We start from the raw sequence: 18,759 nt of genomic DNA, 5'->3' as shown, positions 1-18,759 counted from the left end.
ACTTATAAATAACCCTCCCCCAAACTACTTCAGCACACCTGCTGGCTGTTCTTGACACAGCAATGTGCTGCAGCACATGCTTTTTGTCTAAGTACATAAGAAGAGCCCTGCTTGATCAGGCCAAAGACCCAAATAGTCCATCTCCCTGTATCTCACAGGGGCCCACCAAATCCTCTGGGAGCACACCAGATAACAAGAGACCTGCATCCTGGTGCATTCCCCTGCATCTGGCATTCTGACAGCCCATTTCTGAATTCAGGAGGTTGCACATGCGCATCATGGCTTGTAACACATAATGGATTTCTCCTCCAAAAACTTGTCCAATCCCCTTTTAACGGCATCTAGGCCAGATGCCATCACCGCATCCTGTGGCAAGGAGTTCCACAGACTAATCACATGCTGGGTGTGTCCTGACGCGCCCAACATTCAATTTGAGTGGGTGCCCCCTGGCTCTGGTCTGATCAGCTCCAAAAGGAGAAAGTCTTGCCCTAGGCATGGGGGTGCATGCTGACTGAGAGCCTGCCACTTTAACAGGTGCAAAAACCCAGCCCTGGAAGTGGGGATTCATTCGAGTGCAGTGTTGCCCAAAACCAAAATGGCTGCCCAAGCGTCTAGTGCTGGGGTAGCCTCTCGGAACTTTGGGCAGTGGAGCAGTAAGACTCGCGCCCTGCGCAGGGCATGCGCAGTAGGGGGCCACAAGCGGGAGCCGAACGCGCCTGCGTCACTGGTGAGGCGTGGCTCGCGATGGCAGTTTGCGCCTGCGCAGAAAGGTACTGCCTGCCATGACTGACTCTTGGGGGCAGTGGGGGCTGCCTGTTAAAGTGATATAACCGCGCATGCGCAGAGCAGAGCAGGTGCTCCAGCTCCTGGAAGACCAGCAGTGAGGGGGTGGAGGTAAGAGGGTGCTGGGGCTCCTTCCTAGGGAGGGAGGGAAGGCTGGCTGCTTCCTGGGGAGAGGGTCCTGGAGAGGTTGGCCTGGCTGGCTTCTAGCACTACTATGCATGTCTACTTAGAAGTAAATCCCATTGTGTTGAATGGGGCTTGCTCCCAGGAAAGTGTTGCAGCCTTCATCCCAGCTCTTCTCCTTCCTTTCTCAGCCTTCTCTCTTCCCTGGGTGTCTTGCAGCCTTTCTCAGCCCTCCTTCCTGTGGCTGCTCCCAACCTCCCTGCCTGCCATGCACACAGGAACCTGATTTTTGCTGGGTCCAGCGCCTGGTCTGGGCTAGCTCAGCTCTGCCTGTTCTGATTGGCAGCGGCTCCCTAGGGATTCAGGTAGCTTGTCTGGGTGTGTGCCCGCCCCCCACTTCTTTTTTCTCAGCTCTTCTCCCCAGGATCCTTTTACCTGGATGCTGAAGCTGTGGTCTGGTTGTGGTCTGCAAAGCCTGTGCTTTGGGGCTAGCCAGGGACAGATGGACCAAGTTTTCAAAACGAAGAATTGGGACACAGTGTGGGAAGGCGGCAACTTCAACAAGTGGACACCTTTGACCTCTGCCTGGCTGCATTTCCACTCTGACCCGTGGAGAATGTGGCTTTGGAGCACACAGCACTTTGATTCAACAGTTTCACATGTCCAGGTGAGAGGACCATGGTTGTGTCCAAGGATTAAAATCCGTGTTGTTAAAAAGGTCCAACGTTTCGTTCTGTAACTTTAGCAGAATTTTGTCGGGGAACGAGCCTAGATACGAGACTGTAACTCTGAAAAAGTGACAGAACAAAACGTTGGACCTTTTCAACATGGATTTTAATCCCTGGACACAACCACGGTCTTCTCACCCGGACATGTTAAATTGTTGAATTACTGCTGGCCATGAAAACCTATGAACATGCAGCAGTTCGATTATTCCGCCCACCTTCCTCAGAAGTGGGAAGGTTCTCTGTAACTCCTCAATGAACTGATCTCCCTACCTACCAAAGAAACACTTGCTAAATCAGTGGTTTCTAACCTTTAGGAGCCTGCGGATCACTGAATTGTTGTGGATCACATGCAACCCCGAGCACACAAAATGTACAATTTGTAATAATTACAGTTTTATTAGAGACCTGTTAGATTTTTTCATTATTGAGCAGATGAGTGGGTTGCTACTTTTGTTGCTGGTTGCAGGTAGTCTGTTCTCCGCCCTCTCTGGTGGTCTGTGGGGAAGCCTCTCATGAGTGAGCGTTCCCCATGGACTACCAGAAAGGGCAGAGAATGGACCAGACACAACCAACACTTCAGTGCCAGTTGCAGCTGCAAGCGGTCTATTCACTGCCCTCTCTGGTGGTCCACACGGTCATTCTGTGAGATGCTGGAAGTGATCAAAGGCTGTTTTTTTTCTGTGCCCTTGTGGAACCAGTGTGCTAAATGGAAGGAACGCTAGCTGAACTGAACAATCAATGTAAAATAACAGCATAAAGAAATGAAGCAATTTCTTGCTTTCTCTTTTCTTGCCTTCCTCTTCCTTGTAGACTGTGCTAAGCTAGTGGGTCTGGCCCTGTGTAAGGCAGCTTTGGCTGTGGCTATGGTTCCTTTGAATTCAGTGGGGCTTATGCTCAGGAACCTGTGTACTGTATAGAATTGGAGCCTCCCCCAATTAAAAAGAGGAAATCCATTAAAAAGAGCTTAATCCAAAGGAATGTGTGCTCAAATGCACAAAGATTATCTACTTGACAGCAAGGCCCACTGAGTTTGTTGGGACTCACTCCCAGTAACTAAAGAATTACAGACTTTTCTTGGTACACAAAGTAATTAGAAATATTAATGGCAGGTCGGGTGGTGAGGGGGAAGGGGATAATTTAATTTAGAAGAAATCTCCAAGAAGCTAGTCGAGACATTGAGAGAATCCCACAGCACAACCAGGTAACCAGTGGCAGTCCAGCCCTCTCCCTTCCCCCAATCTGCCCTATACTGCTCTGGGCCAGGGTATCTCAGAGATCTCCTACTTCCGTACAATCCGGCTCGTCCTCTTAGGTCATCAGAGAAGGCCTTTTTACAAGTGCCGCCGCCTAAGGAGGTACGTGGGGCGGCGGCAAGAAATAGGGCCTTCTCAGTAGTGGCACCAACATTATGGAATTCCCTTCCCCTTGACTTGAGAATGGCTCCCTCTCTTGAGACTTTTCGGCAAGGCCTGAAGACATTTTTGTTTAAAGAAGACTTCTGAGTGCACGGCCTTTTTAAACATCTTTTCTGTATCTTTTTAGTATTTTTACAGGCCTGATTCCTCTGATTTGCTACGTTTTGCTCTTTTATCTGACTTTTTATCTGACTGTGGTTTTTATGGGTATATGTTAATGTGTTTTTAATATGTTTTTATTTGTGGTTAAATTATGTTTTTAATCTGTTTTTAATATGTTGTGAGCCGCCCTGGGTCCCTTTGGGGAGAAGGGCGGCATATAAATAAAGTTTAATAATAATAATAATAATAATCTCTTCCACCTCACCTTACTCAGCAGAGATAAAATTGGAGGGGGAGCCCCCATGCTGCAATCATACGCTGCGTTCTCTGTAACAACCAGCTTTTCTAGCAGGGAGCAAACCTCCCTCTGTCTCCAAAAAGAGAACAGCAACCCTCTCTGCAACTTGCACAGAACAGGCAGCAAACAGATGACATGAGCCAGTGCCCCACACTGCTCTCTCCTTGCTTCCCTGCCAACTACACTCCACCTAGCAGCCCCCTATCCATGCTGATTCACTCAGGGAGCAGCAGGAAATCTTGCCTCCTTATTTAGGAAAGAATTTGCAACTGCACAGAGCAAATGATGGTATGAGCAGCAATCTGTAAGTATGAGAGCACACACAACTACACAGTGTAAGGGAAACTCAGCTGCTCTCCCTCATGTGATTCGTGATAGTGACAGCACTGCTGAGGGTATGGCTGACAGCCTGCTTCTTGACATACAGGTATGGCCTCCTTGTACCAAAACTTGGATCATATGAGCAAACTTAAGAGTTGTCCTTGGAACAAGGGAAATTTCCCCCCAAAATGGGACTGTCCTGGGAAAACCAGGATGTCTAGTCACCGTATCTGCTACGAAGTTATGGCTCCCTTCCAATCAACTGATAAGAATATCTGATGGGTAGCCCAGTCCTAAGCCCTGGCTGTGCCCAGAGGAGCAGCGGTGCCAAAATGCCCGCCGCTGCATCCTATGGGGCCGGGACAGGTGTCGGAGTCTCCTTGGGATAAGGAAACGTTTGTTCCCTTACCTTGGGTAAAGCCCCTGCCGCCCCAATGAGTCTCCTTGGAGCTGTGCCAGTTCTTTTGCTGGCAGAAAACCAAGGAGGCCTGTGTAGGGTTCCACAGCTCATGAGGAGGCATTGGATTCGGCAGCAGCCTCTGCCACCATCTCTGCTCTCCCCCAGGCCTGATCCTTCCCTCCAGCCGGACCTCCCCCGCCCACTTCTGCCTCTTCCCTGCGTCCTAAAAAGCTCTGCCAGGCAACAGGAGCATTTACTGCCAGCCATGTGACCTCATCATCTTCCTCAGCACTAGAGTGACAGCACTTTTGTGACAGCAGTTGCCGGGACTGCGCAGCAGCCACCCACACTGCCCCAGCTCAGGTTTGAACCCTTAGATTGCAAGAAGGAAGAACGTAAAGCAGGAATAGTGTAATATAAGCAACATACCTTCTTCCCTTCTCACTTTACACACACACATCCATTTACCGTACTTACATTTGTCTCTTCTGTTGCATTTAAATTGCAAGCTGTTTTGAGAAGCTAATTTTGGCTGAAAAGTGGTGTGTGTGTGTGTGATATAGATATATATGGAGAAAATAATTGAATAATTGATATGCATTTATTTGGAGCTACTTGCTTATAAGTTTCTATCTGGAAAGCTCAGAGTGGACCATTTACAAGCTTTATGCTTTCTTGTCTCTCTCTGAAAGCTTGTAAATGGTCCATTCTGAGCTCTCCGGATAGAGAGTTGTAGCTCCAAATAAATGCATATCAATTATTTACTACACAGCAAGTCCTTGCTTAAAGTTGTCAGTAGATTCTTGGAAACTGCAACTTTAAGTGAAACAACTTATGAAAACCAATTTTACTGTAGGCTAATCGATAAATGTAAACAAAAGTGACTTTCCTACAGCATATTTCTGATCACAAAAATAAACTTCTAAATAAAGACCCCAAAACTTCTATTAATAAACACTGAAATAAATGTGAACTTTCCAGGCTAGAGAAAAACCATGCGGACGTGGGGGGAACGTGCAGACTCCACATAGACCATGGCCCTGGCCAGGAATCAATGCTTTTTTTTTCCTCAACAACTTTAAAACAAAACAACTTACAATGAAACAACTTTAAGTGAGGACTTGCTGTGTATTGGGCACTTTTCAGCCAAGATTAGCTTCTGAAAACAGCTTACAATTAAAATGCAACAGAAGAGACAAATGTAAGTAGATCTTATAAAGAGATATGTTTGCCACCATGCAATCTATTCCATCTGTCCACTCCCCATTATCATGTATTCCTAAACCACTTATTGGCAAACAACCTGGTTTGAAATTCTCTCCATTTTGTCCCTTTAGAAAGCAATCAAGGCTGCAATCCTATACAGTCTTGCCTGCAAACAGGGCCAGCCCATCCATGAAGGAGTGGAATGAAAAGGAGGATTCTTGTACTTTCCTAAGGAGACAGAGAAGAACAAGCAATGTGAACTGAAGGAGAGCAGTGTGCTAAATTCAAACGTTAGGGAGTGGGAGGAGCAGAGGCTGGCACTTCATTGCGTATGGGGGGGGCAATATTTGGCATGCTGTGTCAGGAAGTCTTGGTCCAGCCCTGCTTGTGAGTAAACTGCATTGAACACAGTGGTTCTTACTGTTGAATAAACAGGTACCGGTTTCCATTGTAAGCTTCTCACAACAGAGTCCTAAGTGCATTTACTCAGGAGCAAGTTCCACTGTGTCTAAGTGTCTTGCTGTCTAGTATGTAGGTGTAGATTGCAATCTCACTATAGCTTAGAGCAGCAGTTCTCAGACTGTGGGTCTGGGACCTACCAGTGGATTGTGATCCAATTTTGATGGTTCACGAAACTGACAAGGCAGATTAGGCTATGTGCATCGAAGGTTAAACAAGCTGCTATAGGGGAAGCATTGCTGCCCAATCACTATTATGGCCACAGGCCTTCGCATTTATAAATCAGGCAGCAGCCTCTAGGGCCTCTGAAAGTTTGAGAACAACTGGCTTAGAGGGCGTTTTAAAATGAACCTCTTAAGTCTAAACTCAGAGCTCTCTGATGTACCACTAGCTATACAACTGTATACTATGAAGTTACCCACTGTCTAACTTTCTGTCTTTAGAACTTCTTTTGCACCAGAGGCTTACCCTCGTTGGAGTGCCAAGTCTGAACATTGCGATATATGGTGTAATAGTAATTGAGTGTTTTTGAGCATGTACAGAATGCATACGTACATAAGCATGTACATATGGCCCTGTACGCATCTAGGGCTGGGGGCACAGTGTCCCAGTAAGAGTGCAGCCCTTCTAGGCAGATGATCCCCCCTCCCCCAGTATCTCCCTTCTTTAGTGGAATTGAAACCACTGCTGGTTTCCAAACTTTCTATCCTTCCATCCCTGTTTGTACAATCTCTGCGTTCCTACCCATGCTTCTCCTGCCCTTCCTTGTTATGTCTGACCCCATACTTGCTTCTCTCTGTCTCTAGGCAGTTGAGCCAAGAATCATGTCCAGATTAAATGAAGAAGAGGATTCCTTTACCTTTTCATAAGTATTCTGAAGACAAAATGTCTTGTGCAAGAACCCAGCCTTCCACTAAAGCAGATACTTCTTCTTGGTGGTTGGAATCATAAAGCCAATGTGAATTACAGCTTAATCTGAACCATGTTTTCTCAGAAGTACCACTGAGTTCAGCAGGATTCGGGTGCCAAGCAAGGATCTTTAGGGTTGAAGCCTCATTATTTTAAGGACATACAGGAATTAATTATATGTGAAGAATATAAATATCAGATGGTGGGTGGGGAGGAGATGGGCTTTGCTAAGAAAACCATGGCACTATTGCTAAGGGTGGTGAAAGAGCTGTTAAACTGAATGATTTGGGTTACTAGGTCAATAGAACTGTTGATTTCATGGTCCTTGAATGCCGAAAGTACATTAACATTTCATGGAAAAGAGGATTTAAACACTATGAGCTTTAACAGAGGCTCACATACTTATGGGGGGAGGGGGAGAAAAGTGAAGTGTAACTTCTATAAATGTTTCTGTCTTGCTAACTTAAGGAATGTTGAGGGTAGGAATTGCTGGCAGATGGGATGGTGGAGGCTTTAGCAGGTTCACGGTGACAGGCCGGTGGATTAAAGGAAGACATCTGACAGTAGAGTCAGGATTTATCTTAGGACCTGTTTGCGATGACTGGGCTCAGCTATGCCAGTCTGAGGACAAAGACAAGATGCCTTTTAGTCTCCTACCACACACCTTTCCAGTAAAGGATGCTATTTTTGAATAGCATATTTTTGAATTTCTCTGTATTTTATATATATAAAAAAAGGCTTGCAAGGAGAAGCAAAATCCAGTAAGGAGAAGATTGACTTAAAGCTTCTCTCCCTGTTAGGGTTCCTTTTCCTTGCAGACATTCTGTTTTAAATGTGCTCTTAAAGTTTAAGTCTTGCTTGACTTTGAGTGGATTTTACTCAATCTTGCTGGCTCTTACTCACCAGGATGTGCTGATTTTAACCATTTATGGTGTTGCTTGTCTCTTGTGTTAATGTTTTTGTCTTTTTTCTTTTATATACTGGTGCTTGTTTCTGGCATGTTATTATCTGCTGCTCCAAGAAGTGATCTATTAATATTTGAAACAAAAAGGAGGGCATTCCCCCCCCCCCGCAATCTGAGGTAGTAGTCCATTTATTACCTACTGCATGTGCACTGTGGGCATCAGTTAACTTGTGGTGAGCAGGTTAGAGTGCCAACATAGGAGCTTTGAGTGTTATCTTGAGAGGGCTGGTGGAATGGTTGCAGCAGGCAGGTACAGTACTGGTGATGTCAGGAGAGCAATATGGAAGCAAGAGAATGGTGAGACGTAGGGGTGGTCAGTTGGGAGAACAATTATGAGGTTTGAGATTATTGAGTGGGGCTCAGTACATGCCCAGCTATTTTCCATTCTCCTTTTCAAGATTCTTACTCTTGTAGAGGATCATCTCTCGAGGATTGTATCCCAACCCTAGCATGTGCAGAAGGACCGTTCCAGCCCTGCAGAGGAATGTTCCTGCACTTTCCCTCCTACAACAGGATTCAACAACACCCAAAAATCCACTTGTGAGGTCGGGGACCCTCTGGAGCAATATGGGATAGGTCTTCCAAGAGAGGGGAAATTGGTATAAACTGACCTCCCCTTCCCCCTTGCATATAAAGGGGGAAATATAAATTGATCTCCCCTTCCCCCTTGCATATAAAGGGGGAAATCTGTTTGTGCAAATCAAAGTTTGGATACAACCTTGAGTGTAGTCCAAAAATTCCCTTCTTGTTTGGTTTAAACCCATTTTTGCCCAGCCCACAGGTGCATGCATTTGGTCCCTGTTGCGTATATGCAATGTTGGGCAGAAATGGCTTAAAAGAAAAATGTGGCTTCACAGCTGAAATGTAAATGTGATTAAATCAGAGAGCAAAAATCCAGTGACATTGTATTGCCCTTCAGTTCAACAGTGCCTTTCCCACTGAAGTGCAAGGACTGATTCTGAGGCTTCACCTGGCGACGTCCTGCCTTGGCCAATGGTGTAGCGGGGGAAGGGTTTTACCTCTCAACGCACTGACATTACTTTCCTCTGAGCATTAAGACTTGCACTGCTTCAAGACTGGCTAGAAAAATGGAACAGGAGTGTCTGGCTCTGGTGGCCGCCTGTGTCCAGACCTCCCAACTGCTTGTACAACAGTGGATGCTCAACCGGCGCACTGTGATTTTTGCAATAGCGAGAATCTTGCAGCGGAGACGCTTCCGCAGGTCAGCAGCCGTGCTGAGGCGTATCCTTTCAGCCAGCGTCCGACGCAAGAGGGCCTTGCTGCGGCTTCACCGAAATGCGATTGTCTCAGTAGTCACTATGGTGTATTCCTCTTCTCCTGCGCTGCACTACGAGCACGAGCTGATGGCCTTGTCTGAGCGATCGCACTGGATGCTTCCAAGATGCAGCGAATGGTGGGAGCGGATGATCTCTTCAGAGCAGGATGACAAGTGCTGGATATCTTTGTTCCGAATGTCACGCTCCACGCTGATGTATATTGCTGAGGAGCTGCGCCCTGCATTGCAGCGTCGGGACACTGGCATGCGGTCACACATCCCTGTTGAGAAAAGGGTTGCAATGACCATCTGGAAGCTAGCTCACCATGACAGCTATAAGACTGTTTCTGAGCTCTTTGGGGTTGGGATCTCATCGGCTTGCTCAATATTTGAAGAGGTCTGTGAAGAAATAAACAGCAGGCTACTGGCCCAAACAATTAAGCTGGGTGATCCACAGGAGATCATGGAGGGCTTCAACGAGATGGGTTTCCCAAATTGCCTCGGTGCCATTGATGCAATACATATCTCCATCCTCTGTCCTCCATTCTCTGCTGACTCCTACATCAACTGCAAGGGTTTCTATTCAATGGTGTTGCAGGCCTTGGTGGACAGTAAGTCCCGTTTCACTGACATCTATGTTGGCTTTCCTGAACGGTCCCATGACTCCCGTATCCTGCACAACTCCCCATTTTTCAACAGCATGGATGAGGGCACCTTTGGGCCCCAAACAGCGACAACATTGGAGGGTGTTTTGATGACCCCTGTTGTAATTGGAGATGCTGCATACCCACTTCGCCCTTGGCTCATGAAGCCATATCCTGCCCCTAAAACGGCAGCCCAAGAGAAATTCAATGAGAGGCTTGCCAAGTGCCGAGCGTGTGTGGAGAGGGCTTTTGGGGTCTTGAGAGCTCGCTGGAGATGCTTACAGATGAGGCTGGATGTGAGGGAGAAGCTTATTCCAGTTGTCATAGCCACATGCTGTATCCTGCACAATATCTGTGAGATCAAAGGGGACGAGTTGCTGGAGCCCTTGGAGAGCCCTGCTGTTGCAGAAAATCAGAATGCTTCGGCCAGGCCAAGAGTACCGTTATCAGAGGCTGGACTGACCAAGAGAGCTTGCCAGATCAGGGCTGCTTATTGTTCCTATTTTGAAAAGAATGCTCTGTGAAAGAACAAGCTCACTTATCCATGTAATTTCAGGGAGAGTGAATGCCTAGCCACAGCTTCTGTACTGTGAAACACAAAGTCTTCTACATGGCACATAATTTTGTACATGGCAAATAAAAAAGTGATGATTTTGAATAATGTGTCTTATGATTGACTGTTTCTATGAGGAAAGTGATTGATTAATCTTGCTTTTCAGACAGAAATGGTCTCCCAAAGTGGGTCATTGTCAATAAAAATTTGGCAGTGGTGGACACTGAACCTAGATGAAAGAGGGACTTCTGGTTTAAAAATCAAAAAGTTAAGAGGTGTGAGGGAAGGAGAGCAGAGGGGGAAAAGAGAGGTGGGGGAACAGTTTGACAAATGCCAGGGGAACACGGTGGTGAGTTGTAAATGGACAATTATACCCATTTGGGGCCAGGTGGTTCTTCTCTTCGTGATGTCCTTGCTTGAACGGAAGTAACGCAACTACACGGGTGACCCTTTAGCCAGTGCTAGAGGCCAGAATGTGTGTCTTCCCTCTCACTTTTGAAGTCCCAGGACCACTGGCACTTGACAGAAGCAGAGTTTTTTGTCTCTCTGTGCAGTCAGACTTTTTCTGGTTTGATGCAAGGGCCATGATGTTCTTCCTGGGAAGGGTGCGCAACCTCCTGGCACCCTCTGGCCAGTGGCAGAAGCCAGAGTGTCCTCACCTTCACTTCTACAATCCCAGAGCAACTTGTACAAACGGTTCCCCAGCATTTCTTTGGAAACAGGGTGGTACTGGAACTAATAATGGTGCAGAATGGAAAGGGCAGCTGGGACCAGGGGAAGCAATAGCTGTAGTGTGCATTGCACACAGACATGTTCTACCAACACATATTGTGCAGAGAGGCTGAAATTTGCCTTTTCCATTTCCCACAGCTAGAACGCTGAGTATGTGGTGGGGTTGTTCCAGTTGTGGCTTGTAACAAAACTATAGTATGCCCCCTCTCCTTTAGGAGAAAATGTTTATATGTCTTAGGATGGACAGTAGCCTTGTCTTAATAGCTAGGTCTTAATTTTAGCAGAAACAGAGATTTAGACCTGGAAGATGTAAATTCCCTAAGAGAGTCTCTTTCTCACCACTGAGGTATTGCATGTATTATAAAATGTGCTTGTGCAAATCATGTTGAATGATCCACGGGTCAGACATCCTGGATTTCTGCTGCACACACATACAGTGAAAATAGTGGTTACTCCCTACTGTGCCAAGAGCTGTAGTGAGCTTGTAGTTACAGTGGCAGACGGGCCTGAAAAGTCTTGGGTTCAAGTCTCCACATGGGCTATAAAGCTTATGGGTGACTTCAAGCCAGTCATTTCCTCTCATGGCTTAACTGACCTCAGAGAGTTGTGGTGAGGATAGAGTGGGCCAGGGGAAGAATCCCATCTATGTTCACTATTTGAGCTTCTAGGAGGAAGGATGGGATAGAATTGTTTCCATTTTTTCCCCTCATATGTAGAGGGCACCTCTCTGTCATGCAAACCCATGATAATCGTCACATCTGACAACCACACACACAGTGGTTACCTGCCATGCTATGTACACATCCAGGATTAAGAGTACAGGGCTTCAGGCAGGCTTGAATCCCTGCTGTGTCTCATGCTCTTATTTATATTTCATGATTGGTATGGCTCTTTGCAGAGTCTAGGCAATAACATATGGGTCCCTGGCCTCAAGCATCTGCAGTCTAATTTAGATAATGTGGAAAATAGCAGGGGGCCGTAAATATGGACAAATGCTTTTAAATAGTGATTTTGAGAGCTAGCGGGTGCTGGGGATGGATGGGAGATAGGGGAGAAAGATAGGCAACACGTGAGTTGTCTGGCCATTTAAGTATATGGCAGCAGCTGAGTGAAACATGTTGATCAGCTGGAAGGTCAGATGGGCAACAAGGTCTGAATGCCTTTCACAATTGCTGTCCTTCATAATTTCCTGCTCTACTCCTTTTCAGATACCATAACTTGATTCCTCGATAGGCATTCTCAAAATGTCTTTGGATTTTGTTTTTTGAAGAGAAGAGCAAGCCATGGTAAAATGGCACTGGCAGAACTTTCAGCACAAGAGCTGTGGTCAAAGAACCATTAGGGGACAGCAGAGTGTGCAGAGTGTGGACAGCACAAAGGGATCTAATTCCTTTTACACCATGGTTTTGCTGGCATTCAGTGGAAGAGATGGAATACACAAAATATGGGCTGCATATATCTTTCAGAATATGTCTGTACCACAGAACTACACAAATCTTGAAAAACAGTAATTGTCAGGCCAGGGAAAAGTTGTACCAAAGATCCAAAGGAGGGAAACCTCACAAAGTGACTAGAATACAATTTAAAAACAACAACAACAAACAAACAATTCTGGTGTTCAGCTTCCACATTGTCTGCTGTTCACTCATTTTTGCTCATCTTTGGTTATTTTTGCATTTCTATATTCTAAGGTAGGGCATGATAATGAGGGAATTGCCATGTGGAGTATAACACATGAATCAATCCACTGCCACACAGATCTGGTTCTTTCCTATAATTCTGACTGGTTTTTCCCAGTTTCAGGCTTCCTAAACATTATAGAACATGTAGAAACTTGTCTTCAGTACAAAAGGTTCACTTAACCATGTTGGGTTGAGTGGCAAGTTGTTCCTTACAACATAGTCCTCCAGCCAGTTGGGGTGCAGAAGAATATTACACACAAGTTCAAAGGGTAGTGGGCCCATGTCTCTCTTTGCATAGCTTTTGATCAGCGGTTCTCAAACTTTTACCACCGGGACCTACTTTTTAGAATGAGAATCTGTCAGAACCCACCAGAAGTGATGTCATGACCAGAAGTGACATCATCAAGAAGGAAAATTTTTAACAATCCTAGGCTGCAATCCTACCCACACTTACCTAGGAGTAAATCCCATTTACTATCATTGTTGAAAGCAGATACAGAGTAGCCTGTTAAAAGTACAGATCTGTAACATTTGCTCAAGTGTAGTGATATACCATATAGCATCAAATGTCTAATATATTAAAAATAAAATACACATTGAAATGAATGGGGACCCACCTGAAATTGGTTCATGACCCACATAGTGGGTCCTGACCCACAGTTTGAGAAACACTGCTTTAGATTGTTCCAGTAGTTCCAGCAAAGGTTTCAGCTTCAGCCAATGCTGAGATGAACACTGACACTGCAACCTTCTTACCCTCACCCTTAGGGCTGACCATGGTGATCTGCTCCCTGCTGGCTTCCCTGCGTATTTGCCTAGAGCGACACCCACCTCTGGTCTCCTTCTTCTTCTGCCTTCTTTCGTTGGCTATTGCCTTTGTTGGTTTTGCTGTCTACATCCAGTCTCATGATGTTCAGAATCCTGATGTCAAAGAGGTGAGCTAGGGATGGAGAACCTTAAGTGGCAAATCAGTGCTTAAAATGGAATTGGGTTGTGGTGGCAAAGAAAATATGGGAAACTTTAAGAGGCATGGAAGAAAGAGCGTGCGTGGCAGGTAGGATTGGGATGTTATGGTACAGCAGCATCTAGGCCATATTCTGCCATACATTAGATTGCAATTCAGAAAAACTTCTCTTTAAGTTTCTGTTCAGGTCATGTGCAAAACCCTCCCTGTCAACAGTGAAGTCGCATAAGTTGCCTGTAATTGGTGGGCCTCAGTCTGAACAGTTAGCAGGAGTCCCAGAGGAAGACGACATCTCCACGCTTGCCTGTCCTTAGGTTTACAAAAACCACGCCAAGGTTAAAAAGGACAGCCAGCCTGTCTTCATAAATGTGAAGAAAGACAAACATAGAGACTTCAGGCGCAATCCTAAGCCCTTATGTCAGTGCTTTCCAGCACTGGCATAGCGGTACCAATGGGACATGTGCTGCATCCTGCAGTTGGCTGTCACTCACGGAGGCCTCTTCAAAGTAAGGGAATGTTTGTTCCCTTACCTCAGAGCTGCATTGTCCTTATGTCAGTGCTGGAAAGCACTGACATAAGGGGTTAGGATTGCGCCCTTCATCTTCCATTCTTTACATTTATGAAGAGAATCAGCTGATTATCATTCTTATCTTGTAAGACTTTTGGATCTTAAAAAAAAAAAAAAGACAACCACTCTGTTTTTGTTTTGTTCTGTTTTGAAATGTGAAGCAAGGCAAATGTGGAGACTCCACCTTCTCCTTGGGCTCCTACTAACTATTCAGACTGAGGTTCACCAACTAAAGGGAAAAAAATAATAAACAGCCCAATTAAGTGCTTATTCTCCTGAAGCTTTCATACTGATTGGCTCTCTATTATGGAAATGTCTGACATTTTCCTAAAAATTATTGGCTGAGCTGGGAAAAATGTTAGCAACTTTTTTGAACTGACTTTCTTGGATGTTCAAAGTGGCAGCTGGTTGGCATGCTTCCGGTTAGCTGGATGCGGGCTACTGAACTAATCTGGTCTGGCGAATAACATTGTGTGAGTTGGTTCCTCTTTCCATGCCATTGTGTCCCAACCCATGCCTTTGTGTATATATTGTATAGATATTTTTTAAAACAAAAAATACTGTAACAGTGCTTTCTCTTTCAAAGTAAATTGTTATAGACTTCCAGGGATATAGCCATTGTCTGATATCCAAAGATCTAGAGACTGACACTGGTGGCACTTCTTGACAGTTGCCGTATTTCAGTATTCAGGCTGTTGATAGGATTGGAAGAGACAAAATTTAAGTGTGAGCAAAGAAGTCTTTTAAAATGTAGGAGCAAAGAAAAAAAGGTTCAATTAAAGGGTACAAATGCAATTAAAAGGCAAGTCTTATTTTTTTCTCAAACCCCCTACCCCCATCTTTAAGGATTGGAACTCTCTGCTAAAGTCTGTGGCACAACTCATGTTCTGTATCCCAAACAAGACTCAGGAAAATGCCTCAACATCACATCCCTCCACAACTACAGCTGAGTCCCCTACAACAGTCTCTGTCTTGGTTGGTCTGACCTTTGACTTCCAGAATGGCACAGATCTTCCAAATGGCACAAACTTGGGTCTCACAGTCAGTGGGACAGACTTGGGCCTAAAAGGTGGGTGATCTTCCACTGCTGGCTGATTGCAATATCCTCCCAGGAATCCTGGTTCCCTAATCCTTTTTGATTTTTCTTTCCATCAACTCCACTCCACAGGTCCGCATGCCCAGGAACCAATCCACCTCTTGGCTACCATCATGAACTCAGCCTCCCATGAGAGCTGCCTTAGCATTGTTGCACCCTCATCCCTTCTCCCCAAGACCAGGTGAGCTGGGAGCAAAGGACTTTGATTGCAGAGAGTCCTAACCCATTAATGCAATGCTCCCATCTTGTCCCCCAGGCAGCCACCTAAATGCGTGATAGGGGAGCCAGACATGCATCTGGAAGAGCCTGGGATTTGCTACCGATCCCATTATCAGGCTAGTCCGGCCCTGTCCAGCATGCTGAACCAGGTAAGACAGTTTGGTGGGAGCCATGTCTGGGAGTCAGGACTCTGGGTTTCTCCAGGGTGAAAGCTGATTTAGGGGAGGACCATTCACTGTCTTGCTCCTTTCACTCCCAGGAAGATCGTACCCTCTGCAGCCAACGTCTCCTACTGACCAGTGCTTTTCTTCTTTGCCTCTGTGCCATGCTGTGTTGTTCAGCTGGTCTATGTTATCCTTCCCCCAGAGACAAGTGGGGGCAAATCTAAGTGGGTCTACCAACACCATACTCTCACATTCCTGTTCCAGAGAATCTTGGACTCCTGGTTATTTGCTTTCCTTTCTCTGTGTCTTTGGATCACACAGCAATGTACTGTATTGCAGATCAGAAGTAAATCTGTGTGGTGGTGGTGGGATGCTGGAGGTGCAAATGGGACTCAATCCCTGTCTGGGTTTACTATTGGGGGACTGTATGAACCCCTCCGAGAGGGGATGACACAATAAATTTGATATACAAGATAGGGGTCTTTGTTGATGAACTGCATTACTATTGACAGAGTATTTTTAAGTGGTCATTAGGGAACTGTCACATTCTTGTATGGACAAGGATTACTATAACATTGTTCTAAAGGAATTTTCATGACCTTGTTGATAAAGTATATGTTACAATAAGATTAGGAGCCAAGGGCTATAGCTCCTTCATAGAATTTCCAATGGCCATGCCCTCATCAATAGGCAATTGGAGGTCATTGCCCCCAAGAACTGAACCCTATGGTTGAATTATATACATTTGCTTGTTGTCTCTATTTTTAATTGGATTTAAAGCCTGCCCCATCCGAAATGTTCAGTATAACAGTATATTCCACCTTATTTGATTGCAGTTTATGTCATCCCCATCTAAGGGTGATAGAGATGATTCTTCTTTTTCATTTCTCACTTGATTCTCCCAACAACTTGGTGAGGTAGGTTAGACTGAAAATTAGTGAATGAGCCACCCACATATCTTCAGACTAAATGAGGATTTCAACCTGAGACTCTAGAAGCTGGGCTAAGACTCATGACCACTACCCCATGCTGACTCTCCTTATCCCACAGCCACATCTATTTGAAAAAGAAGACCTGAAACCACTTCCATACCCACAGGTTGGAGCTTTGGCTAGTCCTTATGGGGAGAGAATTCTAAAGCTGAGGTGCAATCCCCACCAATAGGTGTCTATACTTAGAAGTTATAACTTGGCACATCCAGTATATGTTTACAGCATTGCTGGCCAGCCTTAGAGGGCAAACCTACACTTGTTTACTCAGAAGTATGTCCTACTGTGTTCAGTGGGACTTAATCTTAATCTCAATACCCAAAATTGCAGCCTTAGAGATTAAAAGAACATTGGGCAGAAAATTAATTAGGTTAATGCCATTAATTTAAGGGAGATACAGGTCTGAACTCATGGGAGGGGCAAGAGGAAGAATTTGCTTCATGTTTCTTAAATGTAGTTATGGCACACTGGCTCAAATGATTTCACTCCACTAAACCTTAAACATATGGCAACCTAGACTCCCTGTTTTTGCAGGGAAAAGGAATTGTGTCTGGGTGATCCTTAGTGGAATGCTGGAACCAGAACCTGCCTGGAATAAGAGATCTGCTTTTATGTGGGTATATGATGTTCTAGGGGCTATTCCTAGGGAACTACTGTCGTTGATCTGAATGAGAAAAACCTTTGGAACCCTCTTCTATTGACAATAATGTCCGTGCCAGGGGCAGCCCAGCTTGCTTAACCTGAGAACCATATATGATAAACTTCAGATGTCGAAGAGCCACAAGAGAGATGTTTGAGAGCCACAATATTTAAGAAGCATTTAAATTCTTCAATATATTTATTCACCATGAACATTAAACTTATGTTTTAAACCAGTGAACTCTCAGTTTATACCTGGTAAATAATTATAAAGCTTGAACATTCCTTACTTTCCTTTTCAATTAATTGTGATGCAAAATGAAGCTCAGCCCACATATTTCCCAGAGCCACATACTATATGAAAAAGCTGCATGTGGCTCACAAGCCACAGTTTGGCTATGCCTGGTCTATGCTGTTGATTTATATATCATAATCCTTGGCTTGTATACTCCACTTAATCACACAGGGCCAGATAGTTTATCAGCTGATGTAGAGGTCACAATTAGAGCTCACTCCACACAACTAAGGAGAGTCACTCCCAGCTTAGCTGGATATGAGAGGAGGGACTAGTCTGACCATAAGCATGCACATCTATCTAGGGCTGGTCAGGTGGGAAAAGTGTAGACCAAACCAACCCACTACCAACTACTTCTTCCTTCACAAAAATTGGACAGTGACAAGTTTTCATTCATGCACAAATTCAGTTGAGTTCCTCATCTTTCGTTGATATAGTTTGCCTCTATTACAGTGTTTCTAAGCGTTTGTCCTCCATTGTGCCACTTCACATGGTCCACCTATTTGACGTACCACTGGAAGTCACTGGTGATGAAGTCACTATGGTGACATCATCACCAGTTACTTCTGGCTTGGGAGGCCACATGTGACACAACAAATGCCAGTAAGAGGGCTTTTTTGAGTGTGGAAAAGCATATTTTGGAGCTCTGCTCACCGAGCCAAGCCTCCTGCCACTGTTTGTTATGTCGCATTCCTGGTCTCGCTGCTGGGTGGCAGGGGTCCTGCAAGTACCACCAGACAACTACCTCAAGTACCACTGATGGTACCCATACCACTGGGTTGACAAACACTGCTCTATTATGTATTATTTCCCATTTTACCGTGTTTTGATTCTATTTTGTGTTCTTAACAGAATGTGAGCCGCCTTGTTGGCCTGTGAGGAGGATGAAAGGCAGAGAAATATATATAAAATACCAAAGAACAATATTTCAAGCCATCGAACCAGCTTGGCCAAGCACTAGCAGGGGGTGCCCCTGTAACAGAGATGTGTGGTGGGTGGAGAGGCAAATGAGGCAGAGCCTCCGCACTGGAGTCCTTTGAAAAGCACCACCACCATGTGAAGTGCCCAAGTACCCACAACCCTATGAGGCTGCCTTATAGCAGGGGCGTGTGGTGGGTGGGGAGGCAGGTGAGGCAGAGCCTCCCCACTGGAGACCTTAGAAATGTGCTGCCACTGTGTGAAGTGCCTCACATGGCGAAGGAGCTTTTCAAAGGACTCCGGTGGGGAGGC

The 18,759-nt window shown here is 45.4% G+C and overlaps 1 protein-coding gene across 5 annotated transcripts; it reads left to right on the top strand.

The window, feature by feature from the left end:
• Positions 1–790: 790 nt before the first annotated feature.
• TMEM219 (transmembrane protein 219) lies at positions 791–17,435 on the top strand. 5 transcript variants are annotated; one of them, XM_066631408.1, is made up of 6 exons: positions 791–894; positions 13,364–13,530; positions 14,974–15,196; positions 15,296–15,404; positions 15,480–15,591; positions 17,130–17,435. In XM_066631408.1, the coding sequence occupies exons 2-6, from the start codon at positions 13,372–13,374 to the stop codon at positions 17,151–17,153; spliced, it is 627 nt and encodes a 208-aa protein (XP_066487505.1). In that variant the 5' UTR covers positions 791–894; positions 13,364–13,371; the 3' UTR covers positions 17,154–17,435. The 5 variants fall into 5 exon arrangements, with proteins under 5 accessions (XP_066487505.1, XP_066487503.1, XP_066487502.1 ...); XM_066631406.1 differs by having other exon boundaries at positions 15,702–17,435; XM_066631407.1 differs by lacking the exon at positions 791–894 and adding an exon at positions 3,683–3,876 and having other exon boundaries at positions 15,702–17,435.
• The last annotated feature ends 1,324 nt before the right edge of the window (positions 17,436–18,759 follow it).

This window comes from Tiliqua scincoides, chromosome 5 (assembly GCF_035046505.1).
Source record: "Tiliqua scincoides isolate rTilSci1 chromosome 5, rTilSci1.hap2, whole genome shotgun sequence".
In the NCBI taxonomy this organism is placed as follows: Eukaryota; Metazoa; Chordata; class Lepidosauria; order Squamata; family Scincidae; genus Tiliqua; species Tiliqua scincoides.
Note: the sequence above shows the minus strand (reverse complement) of the source record. Positions and strands in the feature narration are given on the sequence as shown.